This window comes from Mytilinidion resinicola (genome assembly GCF_010093595.1).
Source record: "Mytilinidion resinicola strain CBS 304.34 unplaced genomic scaffold BDZ99scaffold_13, whole genome shotgun sequence".
Lineage (NCBI taxonomy): Eukaryota > Fungi > Ascomycota > Dothideomycetes > Mytilinidiales > Mytilinidiaceae > Mytilinidion > Mytilinidion resinicola.
This window is the reverse complement of record NW_022985449.1, coordinates 1,235,056-1,250,801: the sequence shown is the minus strand read 5'-3', so window position 1 is coordinate 1,250,801 and position 15,746 is coordinate 1,235,056. Positions and strand designations below refer to the sequence as shown.

The 15,746-nt window shown below is 50.5% G+C and overlaps 7 protein-coding genes across 7 annotated transcripts; 3 read left to right on the top strand and 4 right to left on the bottom strand.

Moving 5' to 3' along the window:
- Window positions 1–197: 197 nt before the first annotated feature.
- Window positions 198–905, bottom strand: BDZ99DRAFT_447113 (uncharacterized protein). The gene has a single exon (XM_033717992.1). The coding sequence runs from the start codon at window positions 424–426 to the stop codon at window positions 232–234; it is 195 nt and encodes a 64-aa protein (XP_033574972.1). The 5' UTR covers window positions 427–905; the 3' UTR covers window positions 198–231.
- Window positions 640–1,610, bottom strand: BDZ99DRAFT_572879 (uncharacterized protein). The gene is made up of 2 exons (XM_033728240.1): window positions 1,396–1,610; window positions 640–1,348 (listed from the first exon to the last, which is right to left on the bottom strand). The coding sequence occupies exons 1-2, from the start codon at window positions 1,492–1,494 to the stop codon at window positions 680–682; spliced, it is 768 nt and encodes a 255-aa protein (XP_033574971.1). The 5' UTR covers window positions 1,495–1,610; the 3' UTR covers window positions 640–679.
- Window positions 1,611–2,153: 543 nt separating this feature from the next.
- On the bottom strand, window positions 2,154–3,488 carry BDZ99DRAFT_447111 (short chain dehydrogenase reductase; the record flags this gene model as incomplete). The annotated part of the gene is made up of 4 exons (XM_033717991.1): window positions 2,154–2,642; window positions 2,692–2,742; window positions 2,787–2,913; window positions 2,964–3,488. 4 exons carry the CDS (start codon window positions 3,486–3,488, stop codon window positions 2,557–2,559), a joined length of 789 nt encoding a protein of 262 aa, XP_033574970.1. The 3' UTR covers window positions 2,154–2,556.
- A 1,335-nt stretch (window positions 3,489–4,823) lies between these two features.
- Window positions 4,824–5,520, top strand: BDZ99DRAFT_391579 (uncharacterized protein; the record flags this gene model as incomplete). Its single annotated transcript, XM_033715736.1, has 4 exons — window positions 4,824–4,894; window positions 4,955–5,145; window positions 5,202–5,257; window positions 5,314–5,520. 4 exons carry the CDS (start codon window positions 4,824–4,826, stop codon window positions 5,518–5,520), a joined length of 525 nt encoding a protein of 174 aa, XP_033574969.1.
- A 357-nt stretch (window positions 5,521–5,877) lies between these two features.
- Window positions 5,878–6,358, bottom strand: BDZ99DRAFT_489528 (signal recognition particle, SRP9/SRP14 subunit; the record flags this gene model as incomplete). The annotated part of the gene is made up of 2 exons (XM_033722989.1): window positions 5,878–6,281; window positions 6,325–6,358. 2 exons carry the CDS (start codon window positions 6,356–6,358, stop codon window positions 5,878–5,880), a joined length of 438 nt encoding a protein of 145 aa, XP_033574968.1.
- A 208-nt stretch (window positions 6,359–6,566) lies between these two features.
- On the top strand, window positions 6,567–11,589 carry BDZ99DRAFT_489526 (dihydrolipoyl dehydrogenase; the record flags this gene model as incomplete). The annotated part of the gene is made up of 11 exons (XM_033722988.1): window positions 6,567–6,627; window positions 6,678–7,997; window positions 8,052–8,896; window positions 8,948–9,238; window position 9,446; window positions 9,740–9,925; window positions 9,979–10,058; window positions 10,112–10,594; window positions 10,646–10,867; window positions 10,922–11,447; window positions 11,498–11,589. 11 exons carry the CDS (start codon window positions 6,567–6,569, stop codon window positions 11,587–11,589), a joined length of 4,107 nt encoding a protein of 1,368 aa, XP_033574967.1.
- A 252-nt stretch (window positions 11,590–11,841) lies between these two features.
- Window positions 11,842–15,187, top strand: BDZ99DRAFT_447096 (uncharacterized protein). The gene is made up of 5 exons (XM_033717990.1): window positions 11,842–11,997; window positions 12,047–13,042; window positions 13,093–13,479; window positions 13,884–14,662; window positions 14,775–15,187. The coding sequence occupies exons 1-5, from the start codon at window positions 11,859–11,861 to the stop codon at window positions 15,051–15,053; spliced, it is 2,580 nt and encodes an 859-aa protein (XP_033574966.1). The 5' UTR covers window positions 11,842–11,858; the 3' UTR covers window positions 15,054–15,187.
- Window positions 15,188–15,746: the final 559 nt, after the last annotated feature.

The window sequence follows — 15,746 nt, the reverse complement described above, 5'->3', positions numbered from 1 at the left end:
TTAAGCGTGGAACTAAGTACTCAAGCTTGGGCAGCAGCGACAGTGAATGTATCGCAAAGCGCCATCTCATATTGCCCCTCATTCTGATACTGAATCGTAGGGAAATATCTGCAGTTGAGAAGGTTGAAAGACACCAAATTCTCGAAACCTCTACTGTCAATGGCGGTTGGGAGTTGCGTCTTTCCATCTAGTTCTATCTTACTCCGCGCTATTCAAAAATACTTCGTCTCTTCATATTAACAGAATCTTCTGATTCATCCTCTTCATCGTCGATCTCCAACACCACGGTCCAGGCTCAAGTCTCCGCAGCCGCCAACACTCCTCCATCACTCTCAAACCCTTCCCAGTCGTCCCTAGTGCTTGGCCTGCCGCCGATGCACTTGCTACTAAGCGTTGAAACATAGTATACTGATCCTCTGTCGCCATGCAGCCTGTTATCGTAAATGGCCAACAGGTTCGAATGAGCAGGTGGGTTGGGAGCGCTTCGAACCTCTCCAGGCAACGAGTTACGTTATGCTTGATTTCGGGTATGAGAGGAGAAAGCCCGGAGATAATGGTATGTAGGTAGACTAGAGCTGCGTAGGCGAATATCAAGTTGACTGCTTCGCTGTGTGCTTCTACACTATTAGAATCGATGGAGAGCCTGCCTTCGATTGCCCGAATACCGAGAGTAAGGCTGTTATTCAGCTTCGTAGCTCGTGCTACTAGCTGTAGTACGCTCAAATAGCCTTCTTCTGTTTGTGCATTTCTCGGTAATTGCTTTCATGATACAGCTTTGGCAACCCATCGTCTGCTGCGGTGTGAGAGAGCCATTTCTCAGTAAAGGAGCGTAGTTGAAGTGCCTGGGATCAAAAGGTGGCGGTCCATGTGTGGCATTGGCAATGATATCAACCCAGACGAAAGAGGTAATGAAATACTCAAGCGCCTTGAGATCCTGCGTTGAACATTGATTCGATAACGTCTCTCCAGCGCTCGAAACTCCTGCGTTCTCTGCGAACAGCTCAGGTGCCCACTTGTTTTGGAACATGCCCAACAAGGTACGGGCAGCTTGCAAATGCGTCTCCCAATGGCCTTCAACAAAACTGAATACTTCAAGACTCACAAGCTGGGTCATGATCGCAAGCGTTTGCATTCCTCTTTGGAAAAGCTCTTTTCCATAGTACGTCTCGGAACCCAGCTTGTCCACGTGTTGCTGTAATCTTCGTAAAGCCGCTATTTGCAACATGGCGACGTCTGAATCGAGATATGAAGCTCCGTTCTGATTGCCACCCCACATTCCAGGTTCGGTAACATCTACAGGCTCTTGGTAGACGGGCTCAGTATCAATAAGAGTAGCCAGGTCCGATCCCTAGTTTCTGACAAGCTGCGAGGCTTAAATTGAAGTGGAAAGATGACATCGAGAAAGGTCATCAGAAGTCTCATATCAGAACGTAGGGCGACATGCGTAGAAGGTAGACTACTGTCGAACCAGGCACGGTCCGCTGGAGTCGGCATTGTTGGCTCAGCTTGTGGACCCTCTATTTGGGTTTCACTAGACTCCTGCACGACTGTTATAGTCCTAAGTTGCTTCTTTCTGATGCCCTGCTCGCGCCGCCTTGATTTATACGTTGTTTCTGCACTCTCCCGGATGGACCTTGCTTCCCTAGACTCCATAACTTCTTTCCAGTTGCTCATTCCATGCATCCGTTCTGGTTTGGCACCATAACTATAGCAGAAGATTTCTCTCGAGCGGCAAGTCAAGCAGAACGGCTTCTGCTCGTCGCATTTTTTTCTTTCGGACTCTGCATGTATAGCAACCAGTCTTAGTCCGAGATCCAGACATGTAGGTGGCACGCGAGAAGGCTAAATGGGATCAACACACAAAATAAAGTTCTTGGATTAGGAAAGAGAAGGCGACTTATGCAGCTGAACAACCGTCGTGAGCAGGTAGTGTTGGAGTGTGAATTAGCTCTCATAGAAATTAAGAGGGCCTATTTATAAGCATCGACATTACCCCTTCTAGCCAATTAGAACCAATAGCAACTTACAACGACTAATGGCCAAACTGAAGACGCAGACGTTTTAACTCTACTCTTCTATGATTGTTGGGCAATGGGACAGACATTTGATGTTACAGTGATAAGCCATAAGTCTGTGCACATGCCTTTACAACGGCTCGGGGAGCCCCAAGGGGATTTCATGATTTATGCGCGATGTCAAAGTTCACACAGCGGAACCTGAGCTACCTCTTGAAAATTCGGCTTATGGCGACGGAGCTGCTCCTGACAGTGGTGACCAGCTCCCGAAAGTGGCACTCAAGCTAGTGCTGGATTGCTCTCTACGAAACAAAGCATAATATGGTCGAGGAGAGCAGTCATCCCAGAATAACCTCTTCAAACATCAAACTTTTCTCCAACCAAATCCTCGCTAAGTGCCCAAAGCTTATCCGCATTCTCCTTTCCTCGCGCCCATGGAGCCTCTTCTTTAGTTGGGACAGGTTTGCAATATTCCAAGTACGCACCGTCACTTGCTATTGTAGTATTAGTCCCAGGGGGGTGTGTGTAGGAGTCTAGGTTCTCATCTATCTTCAAGTTCAGGATCAAATGCGGCCGCAATGTATGATGACGTGCCTTGCTGGTGTGTAACAATCGCGACGGAGGATACTATGGCAATTATTAGTTTAGTTCATGATCTCCTCATTGGAATACTTACACATCGCGTGGTCTTCAGCAGTCATGTGCTTCCCAAGATTGGTGTAGATACCTGCGGGCGTCAGCTACTGTTCGTGTAGAAGGCAGCATACATACCACCGCTGACATGGAGCGAGAACGAGAAGACGTTCTTCGGTCCAAGTCTCTCCGCTAGGGCTGCTGAGAAGAGTATATTGGCGGTCTTGGACTGTGCGTAGGCTAGCCATTTGTTGTACGGCTCGGTCTTTATCGTCAGCTGAAATCGAGCTTCGATCGTTATGAAGAGGCACTTACCTCAAAGTTCGGATCGTCGAATCGGAACCCCCCGAAGTGATAGGCCGTGCTACTGACATTGACAATCCTTCCACCGCGGGGGAATTTTCCAAGGACAAGGTTAGTGAAGAGGAAAGGTCCAAGATGATTGACAGCAAACTGGCTCTCAATGCCATCAACTGTCTTCTCAAACGGAGTTGCCATGATCCCGGCGTTGTTGTTAAGGACGTCAATTTGTTCTGAATATCTGTTCACTTTCTTCGCAGCCTCACGAACGGACTCGAGACTTGCAAAATCAAAGGTCAGAAGCCTGGTTTTGGCGTCGGGTGTCTCTTTCAGAATTTCCCTCTCGGTCTCCTCAATGAGTGAGCGAGTTCTTCCAGTAAGGATGATCAAAGCTGGGTGGTGTGGTGCGATGGCCAATGCCGCTGTGGCACCCGGGCCGTTGGGGCTGCATCCTGTGATGATGATAACCTTGCCCTCGATGTAGGAAGCAAGAGCTGCGGCCACTTCGGGTCCGGTTGAGTCTTTGGTGAAGATCGGCATGTTTGATGGCGTAGACGAATAGTTTGGAAAGACGATTATGAGAATTGAGATCAGCAAAAACTTCCTACCTGAAGCTGAGGTTCAACGTGCTTTATAGTTCTATATCATAGTCCCTGAGCGGCGGACTGAGCGAAAGCTGCTATCAGCTGGGCACAATACAACCTACTCAGTAAGCAGCCACGGTGCGGTTTGACAGATAGCCGCAGTGCGATAGTGCAGGTGGCCACAACCGGAAGATGTGCCATCTTCGGTTTAGTAGATAGCATATGCTGAGGTTAATGGAGATCGCTGGGGACTGGGGACTGCCAGGCTTACTGTCTGCCCCCTGTACGGGCTGCCCACCACACAATTACAGTGTACAATCCCTTGTCGTGGGCAGCTCGTACATGGGGGGAGACCGTAGAATACCATCACGAAAAGTTATATTTTGGTGGCCGTTTGATTATGCAGCGAGCCGCACCCTTTGTAAACCTAGCAAGAATAGTTAGTTACCCACGCGGGCGACACAAAATGCCGTACAGCCTGTGGACGCATGCTGTGGTTAGCGTGCAGGTGGCTTCAAGGGCAGATTACTGTACGGTACTGGAAGTTGATGAGAGGTATGATTGGCCGGAATAGCCTTTGCAGGGTTAAAAAGCCTTTTGTTACGCAGCATTTGCGAGATATGCTAAAACAGCATGCGTCCACAGGCTGTGCACCAAACCAGCTAAATCGCTTAGATCAGCAAAAGACACCCAACAACACCACGCTCTGCGGCCGCAGAAAGCTGGAATTACTTGATAAAATGATAGAATGAATGCCACCTATTTGAGATGCTTCTTAAGATCATAATTATCGATTTTCCAGAAGTGGTTGTCTCGTGAGTTGCGGTGTAATTAATGTGCGGTTGAAGAGGTAAGTTGTTTTGGTGCACGGCTTTTTTGTCACCCGCGTATTCTAACAGGGTTTAGAGTCAAAACGCACACTCCAACGCCAAATAAGTACTAGCGGCATTGGCACGATTGGGTGCGGTTAGGCTAGCCTTAATTGCACACTGCACACTGACCAGAGCTGATTGCAGAAGCTGGCCTGCCCAGGTCTTGCCGTACGTGTGGGTTGAGGCCGCAGAACGAGCTAGGAAGGTATTCTACGTCCTAAACACTCGTATTCCGCAGCATGATCACGCGAGCATTGCAACATTTGTTGATGACACAAAGTGGAAGGAGCTCGGTCGTGGGCAATTCCGCGCTGACAAACAGCATCTTCAAGAGGGCAATATAGAAGCATCAAATTCAAGAACTTCAAGATTTATAAGACCCTCTATTTCTGAAACAAGAGAATAGCACACACTGCAGAATGTCAGATCCAAGCCTCTACCAATTTCCGTCGCCGTTGGAAGGCTTTAGAGACCTGCCTCCTCTTCCTACGTATGCATGATCATTCCATTCTGGTCGATTTGACCGTGATAATTACTCATTCACTCAAAGTGAGAGAGCCGAAGATGGAAAGTCATTCGTCAATCCGCCAGCAAAAGAGAAGAGTGCTGCGTATGAAGCTTTCCCTGGCCCAATCACTAAAGGGATCCGGGGAGGATTTGACGTCCACATCTACTTCCTCCAGACCGACGAGGAGCAAGCCAAGTTTGCGAAGGAGCTATGGGAGCGTGTTCGACGAGAGTGTACGCATGCCACTTCAGCTGAATTGCTGATTTAACTAATCTGAAACCTTTAAAAGTTCCCGAGTTGCGCATCTACCAGGTTTGGGAAAAGCCAATTGGTCCACATATAACGGTATGTAGCGCCGTTCAATTTTTTATAACTAAGCAGACACTGACCACGTGTAAAAGGGCATGTTCGAGGTCAATTTGTTCACGCCAGAGCAGTTTGGAGCTTTCATTCCTTGGTTGGTGATAAACCGCGGACCTCTCTCTGCCCTCATTCATCCAAACACTGGTGAAGATGAACGGGATCACACTCAGCGAGCCACTTGGATGGGCCAGCCATTGCCACTGCATCTCGCTCTGTTCAAGACATTGAAGAGCAACTTGAATTAGACAGAAAGAGTGGATGTAAGAGGGATCAGATGACTTGAGCCAGTGACTGATATGCACATTTGTTTTGAGCTCGAGGTTGCATACTTAGACTTATGGACAGCCTCACTTCTTGTATTGTTTAGCACATCGCGGGATATTCTTTCAATGATACCCGCAGTATACGCGTCCGCCTGCAGTCAGCCGATTTGACCAATTGTTGCCTCTTCCGTGATATGTCCCCCTTTCGTGTAGCATTATGTGATCATTCAATCATGACCATATTGGAAATCCGCCGTATTCTTCTCCTCCTTTGACGCTATGCTAAATTAATAGCGATTTGCATGTGAGCTTAGCGGAACAACGGCATCCATACCAGCCTCATCCTTTCTTCTCATCCCCCGTCTTCGCCTTCTTCCGCTTATCCTTCTTCCTCTTCGACCGGTCCCTCTTCTTCAGCGCCGACATACCCGCCTTGCAAGTCTCTGCATACCGCGCATAGAACGCATCCAGCGCATCCGGCTGAACTATCGTCGAGAACTTTATCTTCGGCTTATCCCTCCTACTACCATCCTTCGCCTTATCTTCCTTGGTGTCGCTTGCGCGGACGATTACAGGGAGAGGATTTGCGGGGTGCGTATCCCATAGTGGGTCGTCCGCGACTTTGGTGGGTGACGGCGCGGCGTCGGGGGAGAGGGCCATGCGTTTTTGTGTGAGATAGACAGAGCCATGGCCTTTTTCGCGGTTAGTGTCTAGGAGGGCTGCGAGTCTTGTGAAGAACTGGGCTGTGTTAGATTAACGATACTCGATTCAGGTCGAACTTGCAACGTGCCTCTGCGTTGGTGATGTGGCCTTCCGCCATGGTTTGGTGGTGTGACGCTAAGAAGAACTCTCCTGTATATCCATCCGTGAAGCTTTATATAGCAGGGATTGTGTGTGGTTGCTGGTGAATTGTGCTGGAAATTCGACTTTGAGGTGGGTGGGATTGCGGGGAGTTTTGTTGGAGAACGGCGGTGCTCTTGCACCTCCGACGTCGAACTTTTTTTGATCGCTTCAACACCACATTCGCAATGCGCCAACGAGAATTTCTTGGCCCAAAACTGCCAAAGGAACTGAGGGATCAGTTTGGAGGTATTTCATATGCATGCGCTTATGTCTACTGTCTTCTAACCAACGTCAAGCTTCAGGATCCACCGGGAAAGGCGGCCGAGGGCGCAATGGGCCTGGCGGACGAAAAGAGCGTCGCAAAGCCAAACGGGCGCAGAAGAAAGTGCACAAAAAGATAGGGAGCTCGAGGAGACCTGGCGCGCAGCCCCGCCATATTGCGGTATCAGAGGAGGACGAGGAGGAAAACGATAGCGACTTAGAAGAGCCCGCGCCACCTAGGCCTGTACAGAAGACGCAAAACACCACAGCGAAACCCCTCAAATCCATATTGAAACGTACCACAAAAGAGGATGTCGTCAGGAAACCCTCAAACACCACACGCTCCCCACCACCACCCCCTCGAGTACCTCGTGCTGTGAAAGAAAAGCTCGCTCAGGATGACGCCGAAATTGCGGCATTGGAGAAGAAATTGGGGATGAGAGGGAAGAAGAGAAAGAGCTCGGGTGATGACGGTCTGGAAGATTTATTTGGGGATCTGGATAGCGGTGAAGATTCAGCAGAGGAGCCCACCACCAAGAGAAAGAGACCAGAAGATCACGAATGGCTGGCAAGTAAGCGCCGAAAAGCCCTGGGGGCTGCTGCTCAAGAGACTAGCGATAGTGACTCCGATATTCTAGATGAAGAGAATATGGATGAGGATATAGATGAGGATGAGTTCTCGACTGAGGAAGAGCTTGATGAGCAATCTGATGATGGTAGTGAGGATGATTTGGAAGGCTCCGATGGTTTCGAATCCGAGGATCTACCCGAGCCTGTACAGCCTCGAGTGCGAGAGAACCCTTACGTCGCTCCCATGACTAGTAATACCTTACCAGCGGCCAAATACATACCACCCTCACTGCGTAGACCACCCTCGTCGGACGCAGAAGCGCTATCACGATTACGTCGACAAGTTCAAGGTCTCCTAAATCGACTCTCTGAAGCAAACCTGATTACAATCTTACGAGACATTGAAAAGATATACGAAAACAACCCTCGTAGTTACGTTAGTACTACGCTGATGGATCTACTCCTTGGGCTGCTCTCCGATGAAACTACGCTCAACGATACATTCCTGATCTTGCACGCGGGTTTCATCACGGCTGTATACAAAGTTGTTGGGACGGACTTTGGAGCTCAACTTGTAGAACGTATTGTGTCGGAATTTGACAGCCAATACTCAAGAAGTCAGGGCAACGACGCTGGAGGGAAACAGACTACAAATCTGATCTCGCTCATGGCTCAACTCTATAACTTTCATGTGATTGGCAGTAACCTGGTATTCGACTACATACGGCTGTTCCTTGACGAACTCTCGGACTTGAATACGGAGCTTCTTCTCAGGATCATCAAAAGTAACGTTACCCTTATTTAACCTCGTAGCTGAACATAGACTAATCTGAAAACAGTGTCTGGAGCTCAGCTCCGTCAAGATGATCCTTCTTCGCTGAAAGATATCGTCGTATTGCTTCAAAAAGCGGTAGCCAAAAGCGGGGAAGGTAACCTTTCGGTCCGTACGAAGTTTATGATAGAGAGTATCAACAATCTTAAGAACAACCGAGTCAAGACTGGAGTTGCCGCTTCTGCCGTAATCTCCGAGCACACCATACGAATGAAGAAGACACTAGGATCGTTGAACACTGGCACAATAAAAGCAAGTGAACCCCTGAGGATTGGTCTGGCCGATATCAGAGACACCGACAAGAGGGGAAAGTGGTGGCTCGTGGGCGCAAGTTGGAGGAACGATGGCGAGCAGGCAGATTTAGAGACCTTAAAGTCCCGAGCATCCAAAGAGACAACGCAGATCATATCCTCAGAGGGCGATGGCACTACCAATCTTCTACAACTCGCCAGGGAACATCGGATGAACACCGACATTCGACGCGCTATCTTTGTGACCATCATGTCTGCAACAGACTTCAAAGATGCGCACGTAAGAATACTGAATTTAAGGCTAAAACGAGCCCAGGAGCCTGAGATAGCACGAGTACTGATCCACTGTGCCGGGAGTGAACAAAGCTACAATCCTTACTACACACTGATCGCCCGGAAAGTCTGCACGGACCGCGGTGTAAAAAAGTCTTTCCAGTTCGCCCTATGGGATATCTTCAAGAGTCTGGGCGAGAAGAAAGATGGCGAAGCTGATCAAGAGGACGAAGGCGATGAGAGCATGACAACTAGAAAGATTGCAAATCTTGGGAGGATGTTTGGAGAACTGATTGCCAACGGCAGAGTCCCCCTAACGTCACTGAAGGTAAATGTTCGTTCTAATTCAAATTAAGCCAAGTAGCTAATATGCTGCTAGATCCTCAACTTCACCTACCTCCAGCCGAAAACGAAAACATTCGTGGAAGTCTTGCTCAATACCGTCATCCTACAGTCCCAGAAGCATGCCGCCGATCAAAGAGACGAGAAAGGACTGCTCGATATATTCAGTAAAGTCGGAGAAGCTCCTCAGATGGCTCGCGGTCTCCAGTACTTCCTCAAGAAGGTTGTTGGTAAAGGCGAAATAGCCGGCAATATATCGGAGAGGGAGACTGTTCGATGGGCTTGTAAGGTGGTAGTCGAAGCGCTGACAGTTATCGCCACGGGGAAGGTGAAGGAATGACGGAGTCATGTCGCACAGCGCCACTCGTGGAAGATACCAATAAAGCGTTCTATATCAGTAATATGATATTCAAAAGTCGCGCACTAATAAAGGTCGAGTACGGAGTATCATTCGGGTCAATGCGAGCGTGAATTACAGCCGCCACTTGCCGCAGGTTAGGGGACGGTAAAATGACCGCACTTGTCACCCAAACAGAGTGAAGCTTGAATGTTAATACGACCAACAATTTAACGGGGAGAATATGTTGAGCTTCAGATAGCTTGAATGAGACTACTATTACTGAAATACGTACTGCTGGAACGTTCTTCCGAGTGCGTCAAGATGCAAATGTCTCAAGGCGAATTGTGTTGCTAAGCGTCCCCCGTTTTACCTGCTCCCGGCTGAAGGCGATCTCGCCGGCTCTCCGAAAAGTTGTCGTCCGGAGCTCCAAACACATAGCCACGGTCACCACCTTCATCAATTGATCCCTTCCAATCCACTAGCCGTAAGAATCGCGGCTCTTCCTCTCCTCTTTCCGTCCCTGCCCTCTCCCTTCACTCGTCATGTTCCGTTCCATGGTCCCCCGGGCTGCCCCCAGGTCGCTATTGCGTCCCGTCGGTGGCGCCCAGAGCAGCATTCGCCCTTCAGCATTCTACATGCTGGACCGTTCAAGGAGGGGTTATGCTACAGAAGCTGGTAAGGCGCATATTCCGAAGCTTTTCCATGTGCACCGGCTGATCATCTCGCAGAGGAGAAGGACCTCGTCATCATCGGCGGAGGTGTCGCGGGATACGTCGCAGCTATCAAGGCTGGACAAGCAGGCCTCAAGGTATTCGCACTGTCCCGATCGCATCCTCTCGAAGCTAATGTATTTCCGCGTAGGTTGCGTGTATAGAGAAGCGTGGCGCGTTGGGAGGAACATGCCTCAACGTCGGCTGCATCCCCTCGAAATCTCTCCTCAACAACTCGCATATGTACCACTCCATCCTCCACGACACGAAGAACCGTGGAATCGACGTCGGCGATGTGAAGCTCAATCTGGCACAGATGATGAAGGCGAAGGAGACATCGGTGTCGGGTCTGACCAAGGGTATCGAATTCCTGTTCAAGAAAAACAACGTCGAATACATCAAGGGCACCGGAGCGTTTACGGATGAACACACTATCGCAGTCAACCTGCTCGATGGCGGGGAGACCTCTGTTAAGGCAAAAAACATCATCATTGCCACCGGCAGTGAAGCTACACCGTTCCCCGGTCTGACTATCGACGAGGAGAAGATTATCACAAGCACAGGCGCAATCGCACTACAAAGGGTCCCAAAGAAGATGGTCGTCATCGGAGGTGGCATCATCGGTCTCGAGATGGTGAGTCGCAACTGGGAGCACTTGGGAATGTTCTTTACTAATGGTCGATAGGGTTCGGTTTGGTCTCGACTCGGCGCTGAAGTCACGGTTGTCGAATTCTTGGGCCAGATTGGAGGGCCTGGCATGGACAATGAAATCGCTAAGTTGACGCAGAAGCTTCTCACCAAGCAGGGTATGAAGTTCAAGCTCAACACCAAGGTCATGGGCGGTGACGACAGCGGCGAGACCGTGAAGATCAATGTTGAGGCTGCCAAGGGCGGTAAAGAGGAGCTGGTAAGAGAGAACGTTGCCCAATTTCGGAAGACGCATAGCTTACGAAACTACTAGCTCGATGCCGATGTTGTCCTCGTTGCCATTGGTCGTCGCCCATACACTGCTGGCCTGAACTTTGAGAAGATTGGCGTAGAGGCCGACGATAAGGGACGCCTTGTAATCGATCAGGAATTCCGCACAAAGATCCCGCATATCCGAGTCATTGGTGACTGCACATTCGGGCCAATGTTGGCTCATAAGGCTGAAGAGGAGGGTGTTGCTGCCGTCGAGTTCATTACGAAGGGCTATGGACATGTCAACTATGGAGCTATCCCGTCCGTCATGTACTCTCATCCCGAGGTTGCTTGGGTTGGCCAGAACGAGCAAGAGCTGAAGGCTGCGGGCGTCAAATACAAGACCGGCTCATTCCCCTTCTCCGCGAACTCGAGAGCGAAGACGAACCTGGACACGGAGGGTCTTGTGAAGTTCCTCGCGGACGCCGAGACAGACCGGATATTGGGTGTTCACATTGTTGGACCGAATGCTGGAGAGATGATTGCCGAGGCCACCCTTGCTCTGGAATACGGCGCAAGCTGCGAAGGTATGTTTGTTCTACGACTCTTGTATATGTCGTTACTAACTTATTTAAAGACGTTGCCCGTACATCACATGCGCACCCTACGCTCAGCGAGGCCTTCAAGGAGGCAGCAATGGCGACTTACGACAAAGCAATTCACTACTAGGGGCTTGGGTTTAATTAGGGTTTCCATTTTTGGCATCAGCGCATGTTACTGAGCTCCAGACGGAGTTTGTGAATATCAATCGTGTACGATAGACAGCGGCTGCTTCCGCAGAGGAAACAGCATATACATTGGATTCGAATTCACAATTATGGCTGAAGGTGTGGCAGGATGCTTACATAATGTGATTTCTTACAAGGGTAGCGCGTATTTCGCGCCCTGGTGAACTTCGCGATCAACACGCGACCTCCGATCCTACACTCCGAACCAAAATGCCCACCACCAACGCCGATCCGAACGACCGCTGCAATACTCTAAAGCAGGAGCTCAAGCTGTGGGAGAAGGATTTTGCTGCTGCACATAATGGCCGCAAAGCTGGCCGCCTGGACATAAAAGCGAACGCGAGCATTTGTACGTCGGCATGCACATATCTTCGAGACTTCTGCTTACTAGAACACAGCACAGAAATACAAGGAGTATAACAAGCTCCGAGATGTTCTGGCGGGCAAGGCCGACCCACAAACGCCCTCGAAAGCCCCGCGAAAACGCAAAGCGATTGACGGTGATGTCCGAACTCCCTCGAAGCCGCTCTTCAAACCCGCTACCACCCCCGCAAGACACGAGCAAGTAGAGAATGCAGACCCTGCGAATGTCCCTGGATCGGCCTCAATCCTCTTCACGCCAGTACATGTTCGTTCGAAGATCGGACCTACCCCGCAGAAGGATGGACTGGTTCTCGGTCTCTTCGATCTGCTCCCCTCGGAAACACCGATCAAAGCGCAAAGGACAGTTTTGGGTGACGTGGGAACAAACGTGATGCAGACACCGAGTAAGAGCCACAGTGGAACCGAAGACGCGCTGTCGGTTGAGGAGCGGGCGCGAGGAAGCAGGACGCCACTTTCTGCAGGGAAGAGGTTCTTGCTAGACAAGTTCGCGACACCGAAGAAGCGGAAGCGGGATGAGGAGGGCACGCCATCTTCGACGATGAAGCACTGCTCGACACCAATGTTCCTGCGACGCGATACTAGGCCGCTTGATATGATTGCTGAGGAGGACGAATCGACGCCGCGACCTGCGCCGTGGAAGCGGAGAGGACTTGGAAGGAGTCTGAGTAGTATGATACAGAATCTGAAGAACCAGGAGAAGGAAAGAGTTGAGGAGGCGAAGAGGGAGGAAGAGGAGGCGGAGAGGCAAGAAGAGGACAGGCTAGATGAAGAGTTAGAGATGATGCGGGAGATGGAGATGGAGGCTGCGGGTATTTCAATACCTAAAGCGAAACCTGCTCCGAAGGTTCTAGTCGAGGATAGTCAGGTTCCCATGAAGCTTGGCCCTGACGCATTAGAAGAATCGGATCAAGATGAGACACAGCAGGAACTAGGTGCACTAGATAGGAACGGGAATCCTCGTAAAGCGTACAAGAAGAGGGGACAGAAGCGGACCACGAGAAGAGTGAACAGTAAGTATTATGGTTGTGTATAGGCAGAAAGATTTTCTAACATCAAACAGTGCGCCCAGTTGCTGCCAAACGCAAGTCCAAGTCTCCTGAACCGGCTGTGCAAGATGACTCGGATAGTCCAGATGCCATCACAGACACACAAACGAACGAGAGCCCAGAAAACAAGGGCTCTGCGGATGAATTCGGAGGAGAGTCGTCAGACGACGGCGGCGCCTCAGACTTCAGTAACGACTCTCATACCCCTAAGAAGAGGAAGACTCGACACGCAAAGGCCAAGGATCCACTGAAACCCAAAGCTAAGACAGAGACGAAAGCTGCTCCAGCCCAGAAGGGGACAAATGCAGTCAGTAAAGCTGTCCGGAAAGCGGGCGCTACGATGAATGCGAATTATCGTAGGCTAAAGATCAAGGGGAAGGACCAGCAAAAGGGAGGCAAAGGTCGCTTTGGACGAAGGAGATAGACTAGATAGAGATCTAATAGAACTCTGTCCATATGTCACTATGCTTCATGCTATCCGGGGTGGCCCAGTTAGACATCAGGCTGCTCACACAGATGTTTTACACTATACTATGATGCTCTCAAATATGTTAGAGCGCACCAAACAGTGATACAGAAATTCATACAGACCTATGACAAGGCTGTGTAAGTTGAATATAGATATCCAATGGTGGAAATGAGAACCTGTGACCAAGTCATCTGCCTGCCACAGCAAGGGGAACTTGAGATTAGGCAGAGTCTGAGCTGGAAAGAAACCTTTAAGAACGTTGAAGTACCCTCCTCTTGTAGCCCCTGTAGTATCGCAAAATGAATAGAGCATTCATCCGCCACCGCATATTCGAAGGTTGTGGTTTGCCATGGATCTCGCTGGGCCAAAGGTCCGAGCGTTCGAGCATCACTGCATCGTTACCACCACGTCCGATTCAAGCTCGAACAAACCCGCCCACAGCAACTTCATCACAACCTCACTCCGTCTCGCACTCCTCTTCTACAACTGTGAACTCTCACCTCCCTCCGCCTACTCAACCGAATCTCCTCGCACCCGCCGAAATGGCCGACCACGAGCTCCGCGAGACGCTCAAGCAGCTCCACGGCTGCCTCCAATCCCACAAATACTCCTCGGCGCCATCGCTGCTCTCGCGCGCCAAACTCGCCCTCCTGCACCTCAACGCCCTGATCCCCGCGCCCACGACGCCGCGGCCGCACCTGCTTGCGGCCCGCGAAACCCTCGAGCTGGGCGCCCTGCTCAGCATTCGGCTCAAGGACCCGGAGAGCTTCACGCGCTACTTCCAGCAGCTGCAGCCGTTCTACGCACTGCCCACCTCTGTGCTGCCGAAGGATGGGGCGAGCCAGGCGAGCAAGATCACGGGCCTGTATCTGCTGCTGCTGCTGAGCGACGGCGACTACGCGGGGTTCCACACGACGCTGGAGGGGCTGGAGGTCGCGGCGGGGATCCAGGGGGCCGCGGCTGGGGGCAAGGGCGGGAAGGGGCTAGAGGACGATGTGTTTATCCAGTATCCGATACGGCTAGAGCAGGCGCTGATGGAGGGGAGCTATGATCGGGTTTGGGGGGAGACGAAGAGTGAGAGGGTGCCGGCGGAGGAGTTTGGGCTGTTTTCTGAGGTATGTGTGCTGGAAGCATGGCGCTCTACTTTGTGTACTAGGTCGTTTTCTTGGGTCTGGCGGGTAGAGAGGTGGTATTTCATGAGGACAAGGCTAACATTTCATTTCACAGGTCCTCATCGGCACAATCCGCAAGGAAATCGCCTCCTGCTCCGAGAAAGCCTATCCATCCATCCCCGTTTCAGATGCCAAGAGCCTCCTCTTCCTCGACAGCGAAGGCAGTGTAGTCAAGTTTGCGCATGAGCTGGGCTGGGTAGTCAAAGACAGCCGGATATACTTCCCCCAGCAGGCCGAGGAGATGCTAGGGCTGGAACGCGATATCCTCGTCACAAGCGACCAAGTTATCGAGAATACGCTAGGATATGCAAGGGAGCTGGAGACGATCGTGTAGGGGGTTGGAGAGGGGAGATGCTGCCGGTAATGGATGCAGTTGCTGTAACATAGACATGGCTCGGGATGGCACTGGACAGCGGGCGTTACGGCCAAGCTTTAGATGAATCAAAAAGAACATCTTGAACTCAACCCTGCGGCATTTCATTGTCTCTGGTGTGCACCTCGGACAGTGGTAGAGCTTTTTCGATCTCATATTTTCAACGCCTGATTCATCGTGCCTTGGTTTTCACCTCTTCTCAAGTTTTGATTCTTACCCTTCTTCACTACGCGAAATCCGTAAGTCCCTAAATCAGACCAGGAATCACAGTCAAATCTCACCATGTTGACATGTATAAACGGGAGCCAGTCCGTGCGATTTAGACTTATTTTTGGCATGTTATTGCTACACACACTGAAATAGACCATGGATTCGGGGTTACTGTCAGCCTGTGTGATGGATGAATGGGATCGAGTCCGGATTAGTATCCGTAGATGAAAACCTTGTAATTTGAGCGATGATTTAGATTGTTGGACTTTTGAACCCCTTCCTGGGCTCTGTTTCACACCTCTTCGGTAATGTGCAAGGCAGGACATTATAAATTGGGTCCATGAAATTAGGCTGATTTAGCACTGTTCAGATGTACAAACGGGAGCCAGTCCGTGCGATTTGCACTCGCTTTTGGCATGTTATTGACATGGCTCGGGAATCAGG

What these genes read in the sequence shown, in the direction of transcription:
- BDZ99DRAFT_447113 (XM_033717992.1), bottom strand. Translation starts at nt 426, where the DNA reads ATGGCGACAGAGGATCAGTATACTATGTTTCAACGCTTAGTAGCAAGT.
- BDZ99DRAFT_572879 (XM_033728240.1), bottom strand. Translation starts at nt 1,494, where the DNA reads ATGCCGACTCCAGCGGACCGTGCCTGGTTCGACAGTAGTCTACCTTCT. An exon ending in TTCTGATGACCTTTCTCGAT is followed by an intron (nt 1,349 to 1,395) that starts GTCATCTTTCCA and finishes GTCAGAAACTAG; the next exon opens with GGATCGGACCTGGCTACTCT.
- BDZ99DRAFT_447096 (XM_033717990.1), top strand. Translation starts at nt 11,859, where the DNA reads ATGCCCACCACCAACGCCGATCCGAACGACCGCTGCAATACTCTAAAG. An exon ending in AAAAGCGAACGCGAGCATTT is followed by an intron (nt 11,998 to 12,046) that starts GTACGTCGGCAT and finishes ACTAGAACACAG; the next exon opens with CACAGAAATACAAGGAGTAT. An exon ending in GACCACGAGAAGAGTGAACA is followed by an intron (nt 13,043 to 13,092) that starts GTAAGTATTATG and finishes AACATCAAACAG; the next exon opens with TGCGCCCAGTTGCTGCCAAA.